Source organism: Schistocerca gregaria, chromosome 4 (assembly GCF_023897955.1).
Source record: "Schistocerca gregaria isolate iqSchGreg1 chromosome 4, iqSchGreg1.2, whole genome shotgun sequence".
Taxonomy (NCBI): domain Eukaryota; kingdom Metazoa; phylum Arthropoda; class Insecta; order Orthoptera; family Acrididae; genus Schistocerca; species Schistocerca gregaria.
In genome coordinates, this window is record NC_064923.1 from 217,214,878 (window position 1) to 217,229,192 (window position 14,315).

Here is a 14,315-nt window from a genome sequence, read left to right on the forward strand (position 1 = left end):
TATACCAACGTTTAATACACCACCTATCAGGAGGTTCAACACCATACTTCGTTCGAAATGCACGCTGAACAACTGTCGTCAATTCACTTCTGACGTACTCAATAACACAAAAAGCTTTCTGTTGAGCGGTCGCCATCTTAGAATCAACTGACGCTGACGCCTAGTCAACAGCGCCTCAAGCGAACAAATGTACAACTAAATGAAACTTTATAGATCCCTTAATTCGCCGACAGATAGTGCTTATCTCTGCCTTTTGTCGTTGCAGAGTTTTAAATTCCTAAAGTTGTGGTATTCTTTTTGAATCACCCTGTATAAATGAAAAAAGGACAACTGAAATTGTGGCTGAGGCAGTGGTTTTCTTTTTTTTAAAAAAAAGAGGAAGATAAAGGAAAATTATCTTTGATGAATCTGATTGGAGTAGTAGTGTAGCATCTAGCACACTCCCAGATGAAATAGAGGAAAAACAGTCCCCAAAAGAGATTTTTTACATAATCATAGGCAACATTGTTTCTCAACTGGAGAAATCAGAAATATTTGTGCAACTTTTGAACTATTTTCAGAATAAATACGACTTTGAATGATAGTGATACAATTAAGAAATTAATTAGAACCTGTCCTGATGATGTGAATGATAATCTTTTCAGAGAAATACAAATGTTTACATCAGTCAGTAAAGCTACTTTTCTAGATTTGAAAAACAACAGAAAACAAAGGGCTTCCATTTCTTCTTGTAAATGAAATTGACAAGTTGAGGTTACAATCTTTGTTCTCTACAAGTGACTATTGCTTCACGTGAAAAAGGACTTAGTAAATTAGCATTAATCAAAAATCATTTAAGATCAACTTTAGGCCAAGAGAAACTAAATCAACTAGCACTGTTATCAATAAAGCACAAAATTGTTTTGAAATGAGCATCAATGATGTAGCAGATAACATCATCAGCTGCAAGAATAGGAGATTTAGTGTTTCATCTACAGTTGCCCAAAATTGTTCAGCTGACACTGACAGTGTCGACCAGCTAATGAAGTTTGCTGCAAAGATTTCTCACTAAATATTAGGTCTGTTTCTTTTGGTAGCTGTTACTGTTGTTGTTATTTAACAATGGAAACTCCAGTTTGGAGCTTGGAATATCAACAATGTAGGAAAAGACAGATTGCTACTTACCATAAAGATGACACATTAACTTGCAGACAGGCACAATTAAAAGCAATTTACACATAAGCTTAAGGCCATAGCCTCCTTGTTCTGACGAAGGCTGTGGCTGAAAGCTACTGTGAAAGTGCCTGTTATGTACCTTTCTGTAACTTAACATGTCATCTTTACAGTAAGTAGCAGTCTATCTTTTCCAACATTATTGCTATTATTATTACTATTGTATGTACTAATATTTCTATCTGTTCAAATACAGTATATTCAGTTAATATATTACTGACAGAGCGCTGTCTAGGCAGCATTTATTTACTTCTCATAAGTAAAATAACAAACCAAAGAATCAATATTTGTGATAACTAAATCCTACGGCCTGAGAAGACTTGGGAAGATTGTCTAGAGGCCCATGAAATCTACGGGTGGCCCTGCTTCCTTAAACTTGAGAACCAGTTATTCAGCCACCGACAATTTAATTCAAAACTAGTGCTATCTATAATGAACGTCACATTTCAAAATGAGTATCAATATAAAATGGATTATAATTTGTGGAGTCCATCAGTTGACTACAATGATTCTGAAACTGATTACGAGTTGGCGCATAAAAAGAAAGCTTTAAAGATCATGATGCACGAATAAAGGATTTTTGTTTCTCACTTGTGAACAATAAATTCCACAGTCTCTGAGATATATGATAACAACAAGAAATTATTACTCAACTCTTAGGCAGCTGTTAAGTATACATTTTTTCAATTTATTACAACTGTCCTTGTGAAAATTCCTACAGTAAGCTACATCAAGTAAAATTTTGGTGAAAATATGTACTCTAAATTGAGAATTGAGTAATAAAACATAATATTAGAAATAAAACAATCCTACAAATGAACAAGGTGCAGCCTACATCTTTACATACAGCAGATACAGACAGTAGTGCATGCAATGCAATCACTCCCTCATAGTGTTTAGAAAGGGTTTAGATTTACCACAATTTCCTCAACTGAGACTGCTGTTGACTGAAACAGGAAACGACAACTGACCCATGCAGCCATTTAGCAGCTAGCTGAGATGTTTAATAAAATTTTCTTCACAAGCTTACAGTTTCAACTAAAAACTACTACATAACCCACATATGCAAGATCCAGTCACAGATTTTTTAAAATAACAGCACATGGAGAATGTGGTAGCATCACCAGTCTATACAATGTCTTCACTCAACAAAACAAAACATAATCAGACAGGCATCAAGTTGCATACCCTACCTAATATTTTTCAGTTAAAACATTATTCTTTGCAAACAGTATTTAATTGAAATTTGATTAAATCAATATTTTTGACTGTTCTATAAGTGTGAAGCATTATCAAATCCACTCCTGAGTTAAGATAACAAATTACCACTGTCATAAATCCAAGTCTTAAATACATTTTTCATTCTAATAACAGCTCACTGATGCTGTTTTGTCAACTTGGAATTGGGAATAAATAAAGGAAGTGGAAGAGAGTGCACCTTAAACTCAATAGTCAACTATAATAAGGTGACAAAAATATGATAGTATTATTTTGGAATCATTACATGTTTCCCTGGAATAATGGAAAATGTAACAACAACAGATAAGTAGTTATCAGATTTGAATACAGTTACTACAAAACGGATACCTACTACTTACATATCTTGACTAAATAATGCAACATTTTAATTTCACAAGCTCCAGTGGGACTAGTTATAAGCTTGACTGAGTTCCTTTAAGCAAAATTAAAAATACAGTCTCATCTATACCTCCAACCTGAATATACCTTTTGTCTTTATTATTCCACAGGATCACCACCAGGGTTGCGCTGGCATGAAAATGCGTACACAGAACTCTTTCTTTAGTTTGTCTCCTACAGCAGACTAAAAATATGTTTCTAAAAACAGGGGAATGAGCACCCATTTACCAACTGTGAGAAGTGGAATGATGTGTATGGCAGGTACATATTGAAGCAAAACTATATCTCTAGCACTTCATATTAGCAGATGTTTCTTCAGAGTTAAGAAAACGAGGAAACATTAGGAAATATTGTACATACCAATAATGAATGGAGGATAGATAAAAATTGGCCACAGGTGAGTAGGACTTGCACTCTGAGTGTTTCATACAAATTTAATTATGCATATAGATAATTCATCCATCCAGAATGTGCCTACCCACTCCTGAGAAAACAGTGTCTTAGAAGAGAGACAGACTGAGAGTCGGATAACAAATTTGAACGAAAAGTATTTTTTATCTGATATAATAACAAATTAACAATTTTTTATGCTTTCCTTTACTTTTATTGTGAAATCTTGCTTCCTGCCAAATTTCATGATTCTAGTTTAATCAGAAGTACCCTACAGGTTTTGATGAGTGACTCTGCGACTTTCAAAATATGCGACATAAAAAAATAGCTAAATCTTTTGATTACCTGGACTACGAAACTTCGACTTTTACACTGTCGAGGGACAATAGACTTTAGTATGGGACATAAATTTCAACTTGATACGTCCACTCATTCCAGACAGAAAAAGTGGTCTTAACAGTCAGATAGAGTGGCAGAAGGACAACAAAGAGATCCTATATGGGTTCTGTTTTTACCAACTGAGATAAGGAACCCTAAAAATGCAGCAATTGAGGGAGGCAAAACTGAATACAGTTGTCTCAAAACTGAACAGCGGAAAATCCAGGATGGAATGTAACAATATTACGAAAAAAAAAGTTGCTACTCACCATGTAACGGAGATGTTGAGTTGCAGATAGGCACAAATTTGTTGGCTGAAAGCTCATACTGTGACAGTCTTTTTGTTGTGCCTATCTGCAGCTCAGCATCTCCGCTACATGGTGAGTAGCAACTTTCCTTTTCATAATATTGTCTCAAAACCAAGACTGACAGAAAGCACAATGCAGCAGATCAGAAATAACTAGAGGATAAATGCAAAGTTTTAGAAGCATGTATAACTTTGAGAAATATAGATGGTATCTATATGAATATTATAGGGGCCTTGGAGAAAAGCTAATCATCTGTGTGAATATTAAAGAATTAAGGTTGCAAGATGAAAGGAACTTATAGAAAGGCTCTACAATAGAAATGAATTATACAAGATAGCATTAAGAAGAAGAAAGAGGAAGTAGATGAACATGAGATGGGAAATATATTACTGTGCGAAGAATCTGCACACCTATGTCAAAGAAAGACCCATGGAGAAGACAACATTACCTCAGAATTATTGGGTTCCTTGGGAGAACCAACCAGCATTGACAAAACTATTGCACGTGGTAAGCATAATACAGTCATCAAAATAAATGTAGCATATTGCCAACACTTTAATACTGAACATTGTGATAAAGAGATACATTACAATATCAGTACACTTGTTTGCTTATAATGTAATTCTATCTGAAAAGGTCCATGTTCCTACCATAAGGTGCATTATGTGCAGTGTATGGCAACTGTGTCATCCAGATATGTTGCAGTACTTGTGCTGTGTCTTGTTATGAGAGTTTTGTTGCTTCAAGATGATTCTGTCAACAATAACATAGATCAGAGGTTTTGTATAATCTCTTCTAATGAGCAGGGGATAAAACAGGTGGGTGTCACAGAGAATGTCGCTCTAGAATCCGTAACAAGTTTTAGCGACAAGATCAGTTGAGGTTCGTCACAGAATAGGCAGGAAAACAACAGATGTGAAGCATCGATCTCTGCATACAAGAGCAAGGAGGAACCCTCAACACAATGCCACATGTCTGTGGAAGCAGTTCCAAACAGCTACAGGATTGCAGCAGTCTAAACAAGCAATATGAAATAGGCTCTGTGAGCAGGGGTTATATGACAGAAGACCTCTTGAGGCTTCTCCTCTAAATGAAGTTCAGAGAAGGGCTTGTATCACACGAGCATGGAACCTTCTTTGTGAGCTAGGCAACAGTGGGACATAACATTCCTTTCTGATGAGATCCGTATTTGCCTCCACCCTGATAATACCAATATCCATGTGTGGAGGCAATGAGGGCAATGTTTAAACACTAACTGTATCCTATACTGCCGCCCTTATCAATGCGGTTCATTCATGTTTTGACATGGAATCATGTATGGCCACAGGGCACCACTTGTGCCAATAAATGGGAGGATGACTGGTGTGAAGTATTGGAACAACATTCTTGCGCATATTGTGGCTCCATTTAGTGAGCATACTGGAGCAGAATTCACACTGATGAGCAACAATGCACTCCACCAGTGCCACAATCTTGTAAACACCTTCCTAGTGGAGAACAGAACCAGTCAGATGGAATAGTCTCCATATTCTCCAGATCTCGGCTACATTCAGAATCCATAGGAGCTGAAACAAGCTGTTTGCAATCATCATGTCCCACCAGAGATATTACAGGGCACCAGAGAGCCAGGGTGAAGGGATGGGACAATATTCCACGGGCTTACAGTGAGTTTTGCTGTCTGAGGAGCAAAATAATTGATGAAATAATACAAAACTGATATAGAACACAGACTGGCAATGGCAAGAAAAGCATTTCTGAAACACAGGAATTTGATACCAATGAATATAAATTTAAATATTAGGGTGTCTTTTCTGAAGGGATTTGTCTGGATTGGTTGGTTGGTTTGTGGAAGGGGAAACAAATAGCGAGGTCATCATTCCCAGCGGTTTAGGGAAGTATGCAGAAGGATGCTGGCCGTGTACTTTCAAAGGAACTGTCCCAGCATTTGCCTGAAGCGATTCAGAAGATAACAGTGGGCCACAACAAATAAAGGAATCATTCACTTTTGCCAAAGGTAAGGAAATAATCACCATAGTCTAATTTATGAAACAATTTAACAATAAGGGGGATTTTACAATGATTGCAATACACAGCACTAACAACAACTCCTGGTACAATAAACCAACATAGTAATCATTTTCCGTGTCATCTGAACCCATTCTGAAAGTTACTGACCATCTGTATGCTACTCTGTTCCATTCATTTCACGGTGATTCCACATCACTGCTTTCACTCATAACTTTTTTCGGTTGTAACACCTGGACACCCACGTTATCATCAGCTCACTTCATTTTTCAGTATTTCTGCATTTCTTCACAAATATAAAGTCACTGTTGTAGCCACTTCTTGAAGCTGTAAGATAAGAATGGAACCATGACCACAGTATTGCAAACAACAAAAGAACAATGGAATTTATGTTACATGAAATTAGACAGTCAGACTATCCTGATTTAAGTATTTTTTGGTTCCCTCACACTGACATCATTTGAAGTGAATAGCAGGATTACTTTTTTTTCTATTAAGCAAGGGCATGACACATTATATCAGTGTTACATCTCTTGACACAATAAACAAGAATTCTAACTTCCCTTTGATGTTCTCAAATTAGGAGAATATGGCAGCTCTTGACTAGTTATAGCAAGGCTGACATAATGATACATTAAAAAAAAATATTCATTTGTAGTAGTTCCTGGAACAATCAAATCACAGCTACATGACCAGGTGATAATTTACTACTACAGTAATCATGGGATATTGGTTAAAAAAAATAAAAAAAACCATAACATGTGACCGTAGGTATATACTTAAGGGTATGACAGTCAATCGAAAAGGACTAAACTAGTGCAATGCGCAGTTACACTGAATGAGAAATGAGAGATCCATACAAGTCTTTCATATTAAACTTAAAATCTGTGATTTAACACTCACATACCAAGTTCTCGGATAGCCAGCAGACTATCACATAAGATTCCGAACAATGGTTAAGGACGTATTACCCAAATACAGATCACTTCCCTGTCTAGAGGTCAATGAGAGTACGTAGTTGCCCCCCCCCCCCCCCCCCTTCTAATTCTATCTAACTTTATTATGCATAAATAATAACAATGTGACTAACTAGAATAAAATGGCGTATTGTGTGAGGGAATTCAGCCACAGATAACCATTTATTTGTATTTACAGCTGTGAACTCTATTTCCACACAATTTCATATTTTTGCTTTTTCTGGAATATACAGAGCACCTACGCAGACCGCCATAAATTCCTCTGCTGTGCCAACCTTTTCATCTCAGAGTAACGCTTGCAACCTACCTCCTCAATTATTTGCTGAATGTATTCAAGTCTTTGTCCTCCTCTAAAGTTTTTACTCTCTACAGCTCCCTTTAGTACTATAGAAATTATTCCACATATCTTAACACATGGCCTATCATCCTGCCCCTTCTTTTTGTCAGCATTTTCCCTATATTCCTTTCCTCATTGATTCTGCGGAGAATCTCCTCGTTCCTTACCTTATCAGTCAAACTAATTGTCAACATTCATCTGTAGCACTACATCTCACATGCTTTGATTCTCTTCTGTTCCAGTTTTCCCACAGTCCATGTTTCACTACCATACAACGCTGTGCTCCAAATCTACAGTCTCAGAAATTTCTTACTCAAATTATGGCCTATATTTGATACTAGTACACTTCTCTTGGTCAGGAATGCCCTTTTTGCCAATGCTAGCCTGCTTTTGGTTTCCTCCTTGCTCCTACCCCTCACAGAGGCCTTCAACACACTCCTCCACCTACCCACTCTTCCCTCTGCATTTAACAGTGGAATTTCTACTGCACTCTTAATGTTATTGCCCCTGCTTTTAATTCTACTGCAGGCTGCTTTGACTTTTCTTTTTCAATTTTGTCACAGTTTTCATGAAGCCTTTTCACCTTAGCTTCTCTGCACTTTCTATTTATTTCATTCCTGAGTGCCTTGTATATCTGTATTCCTGAACTGCTGTGAACATTTCAGTGCTGCCTTCTTTTGCCGACCTATTGAAGTACTTCTTCTGTTACCCATGGCTTCCTTGTACCTGTGGTTTTCTTCCCAGCTTCTGCGATTGCTCTGTCATGTTGTGAAATAAGGAATTTCCTACATCCACTATCCCTCCCACAGTGGTATTCCACTCCCCACCGAAGCTACACAATATCCTCGTCCATCCCTACACAACCGCCACTCCCAGCCCCTTGCCTTATGGCTCATATCCCTGTAATAAACCCAGATGCAAGACCTATCCTCACACTATCTCAACTCCAGTCCAGTCACAAGCATCACCTATCCCATTAGATACAGGGCTACCTATGATCTACAAGCTAAGTTGCAACTACTGAGCTGTGTTCTACATGGTTTGAGATAACCAACAAGCAGTCTGTTCACATGAATGGCCAGCAACAAACTGTAGCCAAACAACGGCTGGATCGTCCTGCTGCTAAGCACACTGCCCAACACAAAGTTCTTCATTTCAATGTCTGATACACAGCCTGTGCCATCTGGATCCTTCCTATCAACGCTAGCTTTTCTGAACTGCACAGTTGGCAACTCTCCCTACAATATATTCTATTTTCCCATAACGCTCCTGGCCTCAACCTTCACTAGCCATTGTCCTACACCCACCTATCTCCTTCCACCAATACACCCGCAGTCTTTTTACTTTTCTCTTTTTTCATTCCCCCTCACCCCACCCGTCTAACTTCCTGACTGCACGTAGCTGCCCTACCCTCTCTCCAGCTCATCCCTGTGTGCTCCCACAAGCAGTACTTTTCCATCCACCTCCTGTACCCTGCTATTCCCCCCTCCCTGCCCTAGCCTCTCGGCAGTCAGAGACTGTGGTAATGTGTGTCTGAGTTGCATTAGCATGACTGTTATGTGTATGTTGTCTAATTTGGATGGAAACTTTCTTGGCTAAAAATCTACTTCTTCGAGAGTCTTTTCGTTGTGCCTATCTGCAACTCAACATCTCCTCTATATCGTGAGTGGCAATCTATTCTTTTCATAATATTGTCATTATTCCATTCTGAATTTTCCATTGTTCGATTTTACCTAACTGGAATCATCCTGTACCTCACAGCATTTTACAAGTATACCTCCTCCTTTTGTGATCTTGAACAGAGTTTTTGCATTTCTAGCTGAAATTTATTGCAGAGCTCAATTGGTCTTTTTCTTCTCTCATTTGTACCACCATGGCCATATTCTCCCATAACCCTTTCTTCTACTCACTCTCTTACAACCATGTTCCAGTCCCAAATTATTATTAAATTTCCATCTCCCCCTATGTACTGAATTATCCATTCAGTATACTAATATACTTTATCTCTTCATCTTCTACTTGTGCTGTTTGGATTTTTACCTGAATTACTGTTGTCGGCGTTGGTTTGCTGTTAATACTGATGAGAACAACCTATCACTCAAATGTTCTTGAGAACAACCTATCACTCAAATGTTCTTGAGAACAACCTATCACTCAACTGTTCACAGTAACCCACTCTCTGCCCTACTTCCTATTCATAATGAAATCTACTCTCATTATACCATTTCCTGCTGCTCCTGATATTACCCTATATTCGTCTGACCAGAAATCCTTGTCTTCTTTCCATTTCACTTCACTGGCCTCCAATATATCTAAATTGAGCTGTAGCAAACACCTTTTCAGATTTTCTACCTTCCTTAACATGTTCACACTTCTGACATTCCACACCCTGACTCAGTGTGTTACCCTTTCGTTGGTTATTAAATCTTTTTCACACGGTCAGCTCCCCCTCCTGGAGACATAAATGGGGGACTGGTAAGGAATCTTTTTCCAATAGAGATTGTCATGACACTTTTTCAATTACAGGCCACATGTCCCGTGGATACACATCACATGTCTTTAATGGAGTGATTTCCATAGTATTCTGCATTCTGTCATTGATCATTGCTGATTGTTTCATCTTTTAGGGGCAATTTCCCATACCAAGGCAAGAGTGTGCCCTGAGATTCCATCCATTCTTGCCGCGCTCTCTTTGACAAAGTTGTTGGCAGAACAAGAGTGACTTCTTATGCCATAAGTCTTCAGCTGCCATTGCTGATGATTTTTATTCAAAATTTAAGTAGTAATGAGGTCTGAACCTGGGACCCAGGACACATTTTGATTACTAGTCAAAGGTGCTACCCCTAAAGTATGGTGAGCATACTTTTTGTTTATTCCTATTATTAACATGCCACTTGGATTTATCTGCTTGAAATATTTCGTTGGAATGGCTACAGTATCGAGTGGTGAGCTGTAGAGCACAATACCTGTTGAGATGTCCATGGTGCAACCAACAGGAACGGCATGTTGGCAACACGCACAACGTAGAGGGTAGTCACAAAAATCAATTAAAAGTAACTAAGGCCAGAGATGGTTTGTGGTTTTCAAGGCTAAGTGAAACTGCCAATCTGTGATTAATGTGTTCATTTTCATGAGTGCAGAAACACCAGATGAACAGTAGAGTATCAGTTTAAAGAAAGGAGAAGCATGTAACAAGTAGCAAGTGCACTCATAACCATTTGTCATGAAATCTCAAATCGCCTTTCATCGCAAAAATGAGATCTCCCCATCCCTGCCTACCTCTTGGCTAAGATCCTGTGAATGCTCTTGCCTTAAATTACACTATGTGATCAAAAGTATCTGGACACCTGGCTCAAAATGACTTACGAGTTTGTGGCGCCCTCCATCAATAATGTTGGGATTCAATATGGTGTTAGCCTACCCTTAGCCTTGATGACAGCTTCCAATCTTGCAGGCATGTGTTAATCATGTGCTGGAAGGTTTCCTGGGGAATGGCAGTCCATTCTTTACGGAGTGCTGCACTAAGGAGAAGTATCAATGTCGGTCGTTGAGTCCTGGCACCAAGCCAGTGTTCCAAAACATCCCAAAGGTGTTGTATAGGATTCATGTCGGGACTCTGTGCAGGCCAGTCCGTTAAAGTCATGTAAGCACCCCGCCACAGGCCGTGCATTATGAACAAGTGCTTGATCGTGTTGACAGATGCAGTTGCTCTTCAACACTGGGAAGCAAGACTGTGCTTAAAACATCAATGTAGGCCTGTGCTGTGATAGTGCATGCGAAACAACAAGGGATGCATCCCCCTCCATGAAAAGCACAACCACACCATAACACCACTGCCTCCGAATTTTACTGTTGGCACTAAACACACTGGCAGATAACATTCACCGGGCATTCGCCATACCCACACCCTGCCATCGGATAGTGATTCGTCCCTCCACACAATGTTTTTCCACTGTTCAATTGTCCAATTTTTAAGCTCCTAACACCAAGTGAGGCGTTTTTTGGCATTTACCGACATGATGTGTGGCTTATGAGCAGCCTCTCCACCATGAAATCCGAGTTTTCTAACCTCCGCCTAACTGTCATGGTATTTACAGTGGATCCTGATGTATTTGGAAGTCCTGTGTGATGGTCTGGATAGACGTCTGCCTATTACACATTACGATCCTCTTCAACTGTCAGCGCTCTCTTTCAGTTATCAGATGAGGTTGGTCTGTACGCTTTTGTGCTGTATGTGTCCCTTCACATTTCCACTTCATTATCACATCGGAAGAGTGAAGCTAGGGATATTTATAAGTGTGAAAATCTCGTGTACAGACATATGACACACATGACAACAAATCATCTGACGGTGTTCGAAGTCCGTGAGTTCCGCGGAGCTCCCCATTCTGCTCTCTCACAATGTCTAATGGCTACTGAGGTTGCTGATAGGGAGTACCTGGCAGTAGGTAGTAGCACAATGCACATAATATGAAAAATGTATGTTTTTGGGGGTGTCCGGATACTTTTGATCACATAATGTATGTCTCAAAGTACATGTTTTTGGCAGTTAAATTTAATTCGGATGTTGCAAGAATGATCAAAATGCACCTGAAATAAAGAAAAGAAACTTGCTTACAAAGAACTTGTTAGGCACTGAAAGTAACAAGAAACATTTCAGGCCCTTATTTCTCCTAATCGTTTATGAAACTCACGTTAGGTGATGACACTTACATCAAATGATAATAGAAAGATACAGAGAGTGAAGTTTCAGCCACTCTACTGATTCTCCTTCACTGTAAGCAGCGGAACATGAAAATCACACGGAGTGTGATACAATTTCCTTAGGCTCACGTACTTAAGCTTCCGGAAGCCCACAGAGCTATAGTCTGTAGAAGCCATGCACCATAACCCCTGCTACATGAAGCTAATTGGCATTTTAAGGAGCAACCTTAAGTCTAGCAATTAACTGTTGGAAAAACATCATACAATGTCAACACTTCTAAAAAGTTTGACTATCATCATTCATATCTATGTGGAAAATTTTCTAAATGCTTGGTGATAATTTAAATTCTGTAACATATTAGTGAAAAATCATTTTTATACTGCTCTTGGAATGGGCTTCCCTCTGAGCCTTTACCAAGTCACACATGAGGAATGCTGTGTCCCAATCAAATAGGAAATAATCTGTCATACTATACACTCTGTCACATGTCACTGTACTGCGATGTGAAGGATAGTTACTTCTACTCTTCAATGAGTAAATTTTGCCTCCTTCGTATTTTGAAGTTAATCTAACATATTTTCTTTATATCATTTTATTTTATTTGAGATGGTCTATTGGTTTGGAATAAGAAGCAATAATTGTGATTTGGAATTAGTTCATGGAAGATAATGAAACTGGAAAATTACATGCACTCACTTTAAAAAAAAAAAAAAATTAACTTTCATTGCATATGATAGCCTAAAGGTTGATACATGGAAAATTGTATGTATTTGAGTAATGTTGTAGTGTCATGAATAATTGTTTCTGACACTAAGATATCTTTGACCTGAGAAGTGACAGGTAAATATCACCTCTAATTAATACATCATTATAACTGAAGTAAGATTTTATTAATACTGTATCACATTTCATGCAATTGACCCAATTACATTTTTCTTTCTCAACAGTGCACATGAACAACATGACAACAATATCTTTATAACTGTATGGACAAGGCAATCACGTTTAATATTTGTAAGACAGCCCGTTCCACAAGGTCGGAGGATATCTCCACGTGCAGTATTCATCAGACCAGCAATTCCTAACCTTTTTGAACTCATGAATCCCTTCTACAATGATCTGATTTGGCTGAACTGATGACTTTTAAAGATGCATACAGTTCACATGCATAAAATCTAATTACGAGTAATTTTAAATAAACTTAATCCTTAATGGTTAAAACCAAAAGTTACTCAAGTTATGACTGAAAAATTACACAACGTGTAGGCCCAGTTGCAATAATAAACACAAGTTTTTAATATAACTACTCATCCCTTCCTTGGAATTTAGTGAAAAGGTTGTGCATCCTTTCAGTGGCACAGAGCTTAGAAGTAAGGAGCCACAGAAGTTAAATAAAGTTTCAAATCACTTTCAGCACAAAGTCTTCTTCTGTATTTATTTTTTAAATAGGGTTATGAAAAAAATGACTTTTCATACAAGTATGTGGATGAAAAGGTAATAAAGCCGTTATGGCTTTATTCACTAACATTGGGAACTCCTTTAAACTTAACCAATTTATAACTTTTCTATAACTGAAAATCAGTGGAAATTTCAAGAAGCTGCTCTTTTTAAATTATGCTTAATGTGGATTCTAAGATTGTTGGCTCTCAGAAGAGATTCCGAATCAAATTGTTATTATTGGAAATAGCAAGGAAAGTTTTTCCAAGACCCTTCAAATGTTTTTTCACCATGTGCTTGACATATTCGTCCAAAGTAAGATGATTTCCCACCAGGAAGTCATGAAGCATATCAAAGCACTCAGTTTGATTTCTATTAAAACACATTTGACGTAATCTTGCAAAATATAAATGTTTATATTTGACCCCTAGGGAGTTTAAACTTTTAATTTTTGAGAAAATCTCTGCCAAATAATCTATAGTCTGAAACCAGATTTCATCTTTGGCAAGTGAAAAAAATATAAAGTTCATCTTTCAGCTCATGCAGTCTGAAAATAATTCTACCTGTAGATAGTCACTCAATTTCAGTATAAGACAATAAACACTCACAAATGCTTCGCATTTCCTCACAAAGCACTGTGAAGATGTAGTAATTTATTGGGCAAGCCTTAAAATTAGTTACTTGCACTGCATTGTTCACTACAGATTTCAATCCATAAGGCTTGGGTTTAGAAACAAGAGCCCGCCCATGAATGCAGCAAAGTATCCAAAAAGTGTTCGGCACTACTGATTTCACTTTGGCAACAAACCTAGCATAACATCCTGTTGTAGGTTTTGCACCATTCTCTCTTTTAAGGGTCTGCACAATAATAGTCTCTTTCTACAGATTCCCCATTAATGTAATGGACG

The 14,315-nt window shown here is 38.1% G+C and overlaps 1 protein-coding gene across 6 annotated transcripts in view; it reads right to left on the minus strand.

Moving 5' to 3' along the window:
- LOC126267096 (MKRN2 opposite strand protein) overlaps positions 1-14,315 on the minus strand; it is a 95,943-nt gene that overhangs the window by 65,029 nt on the left and 16,599 nt on the right. For 4 of the 6 annotated variants that reach the window (XM_049971968.1, XM_049971970.1, XM_049971971.1 and 1 more), the window contains one exon: positions 6,102-6,278. The exons of the other annotated variants lie outside the window; for them this stretch is intronic. In XM_049971968.1, coding sequence (XP_049827925.1) covers positions 6,102-6,125 — 24 coding nt within the window. In that variant the 5' untranslated portion in view covers positions 6,126-6,278. The remainder of the gene's footprint in view (positions 1-6,101; positions 6,279-14,315) is intronic. 6 annotated transcript variants of the gene reach the window in all.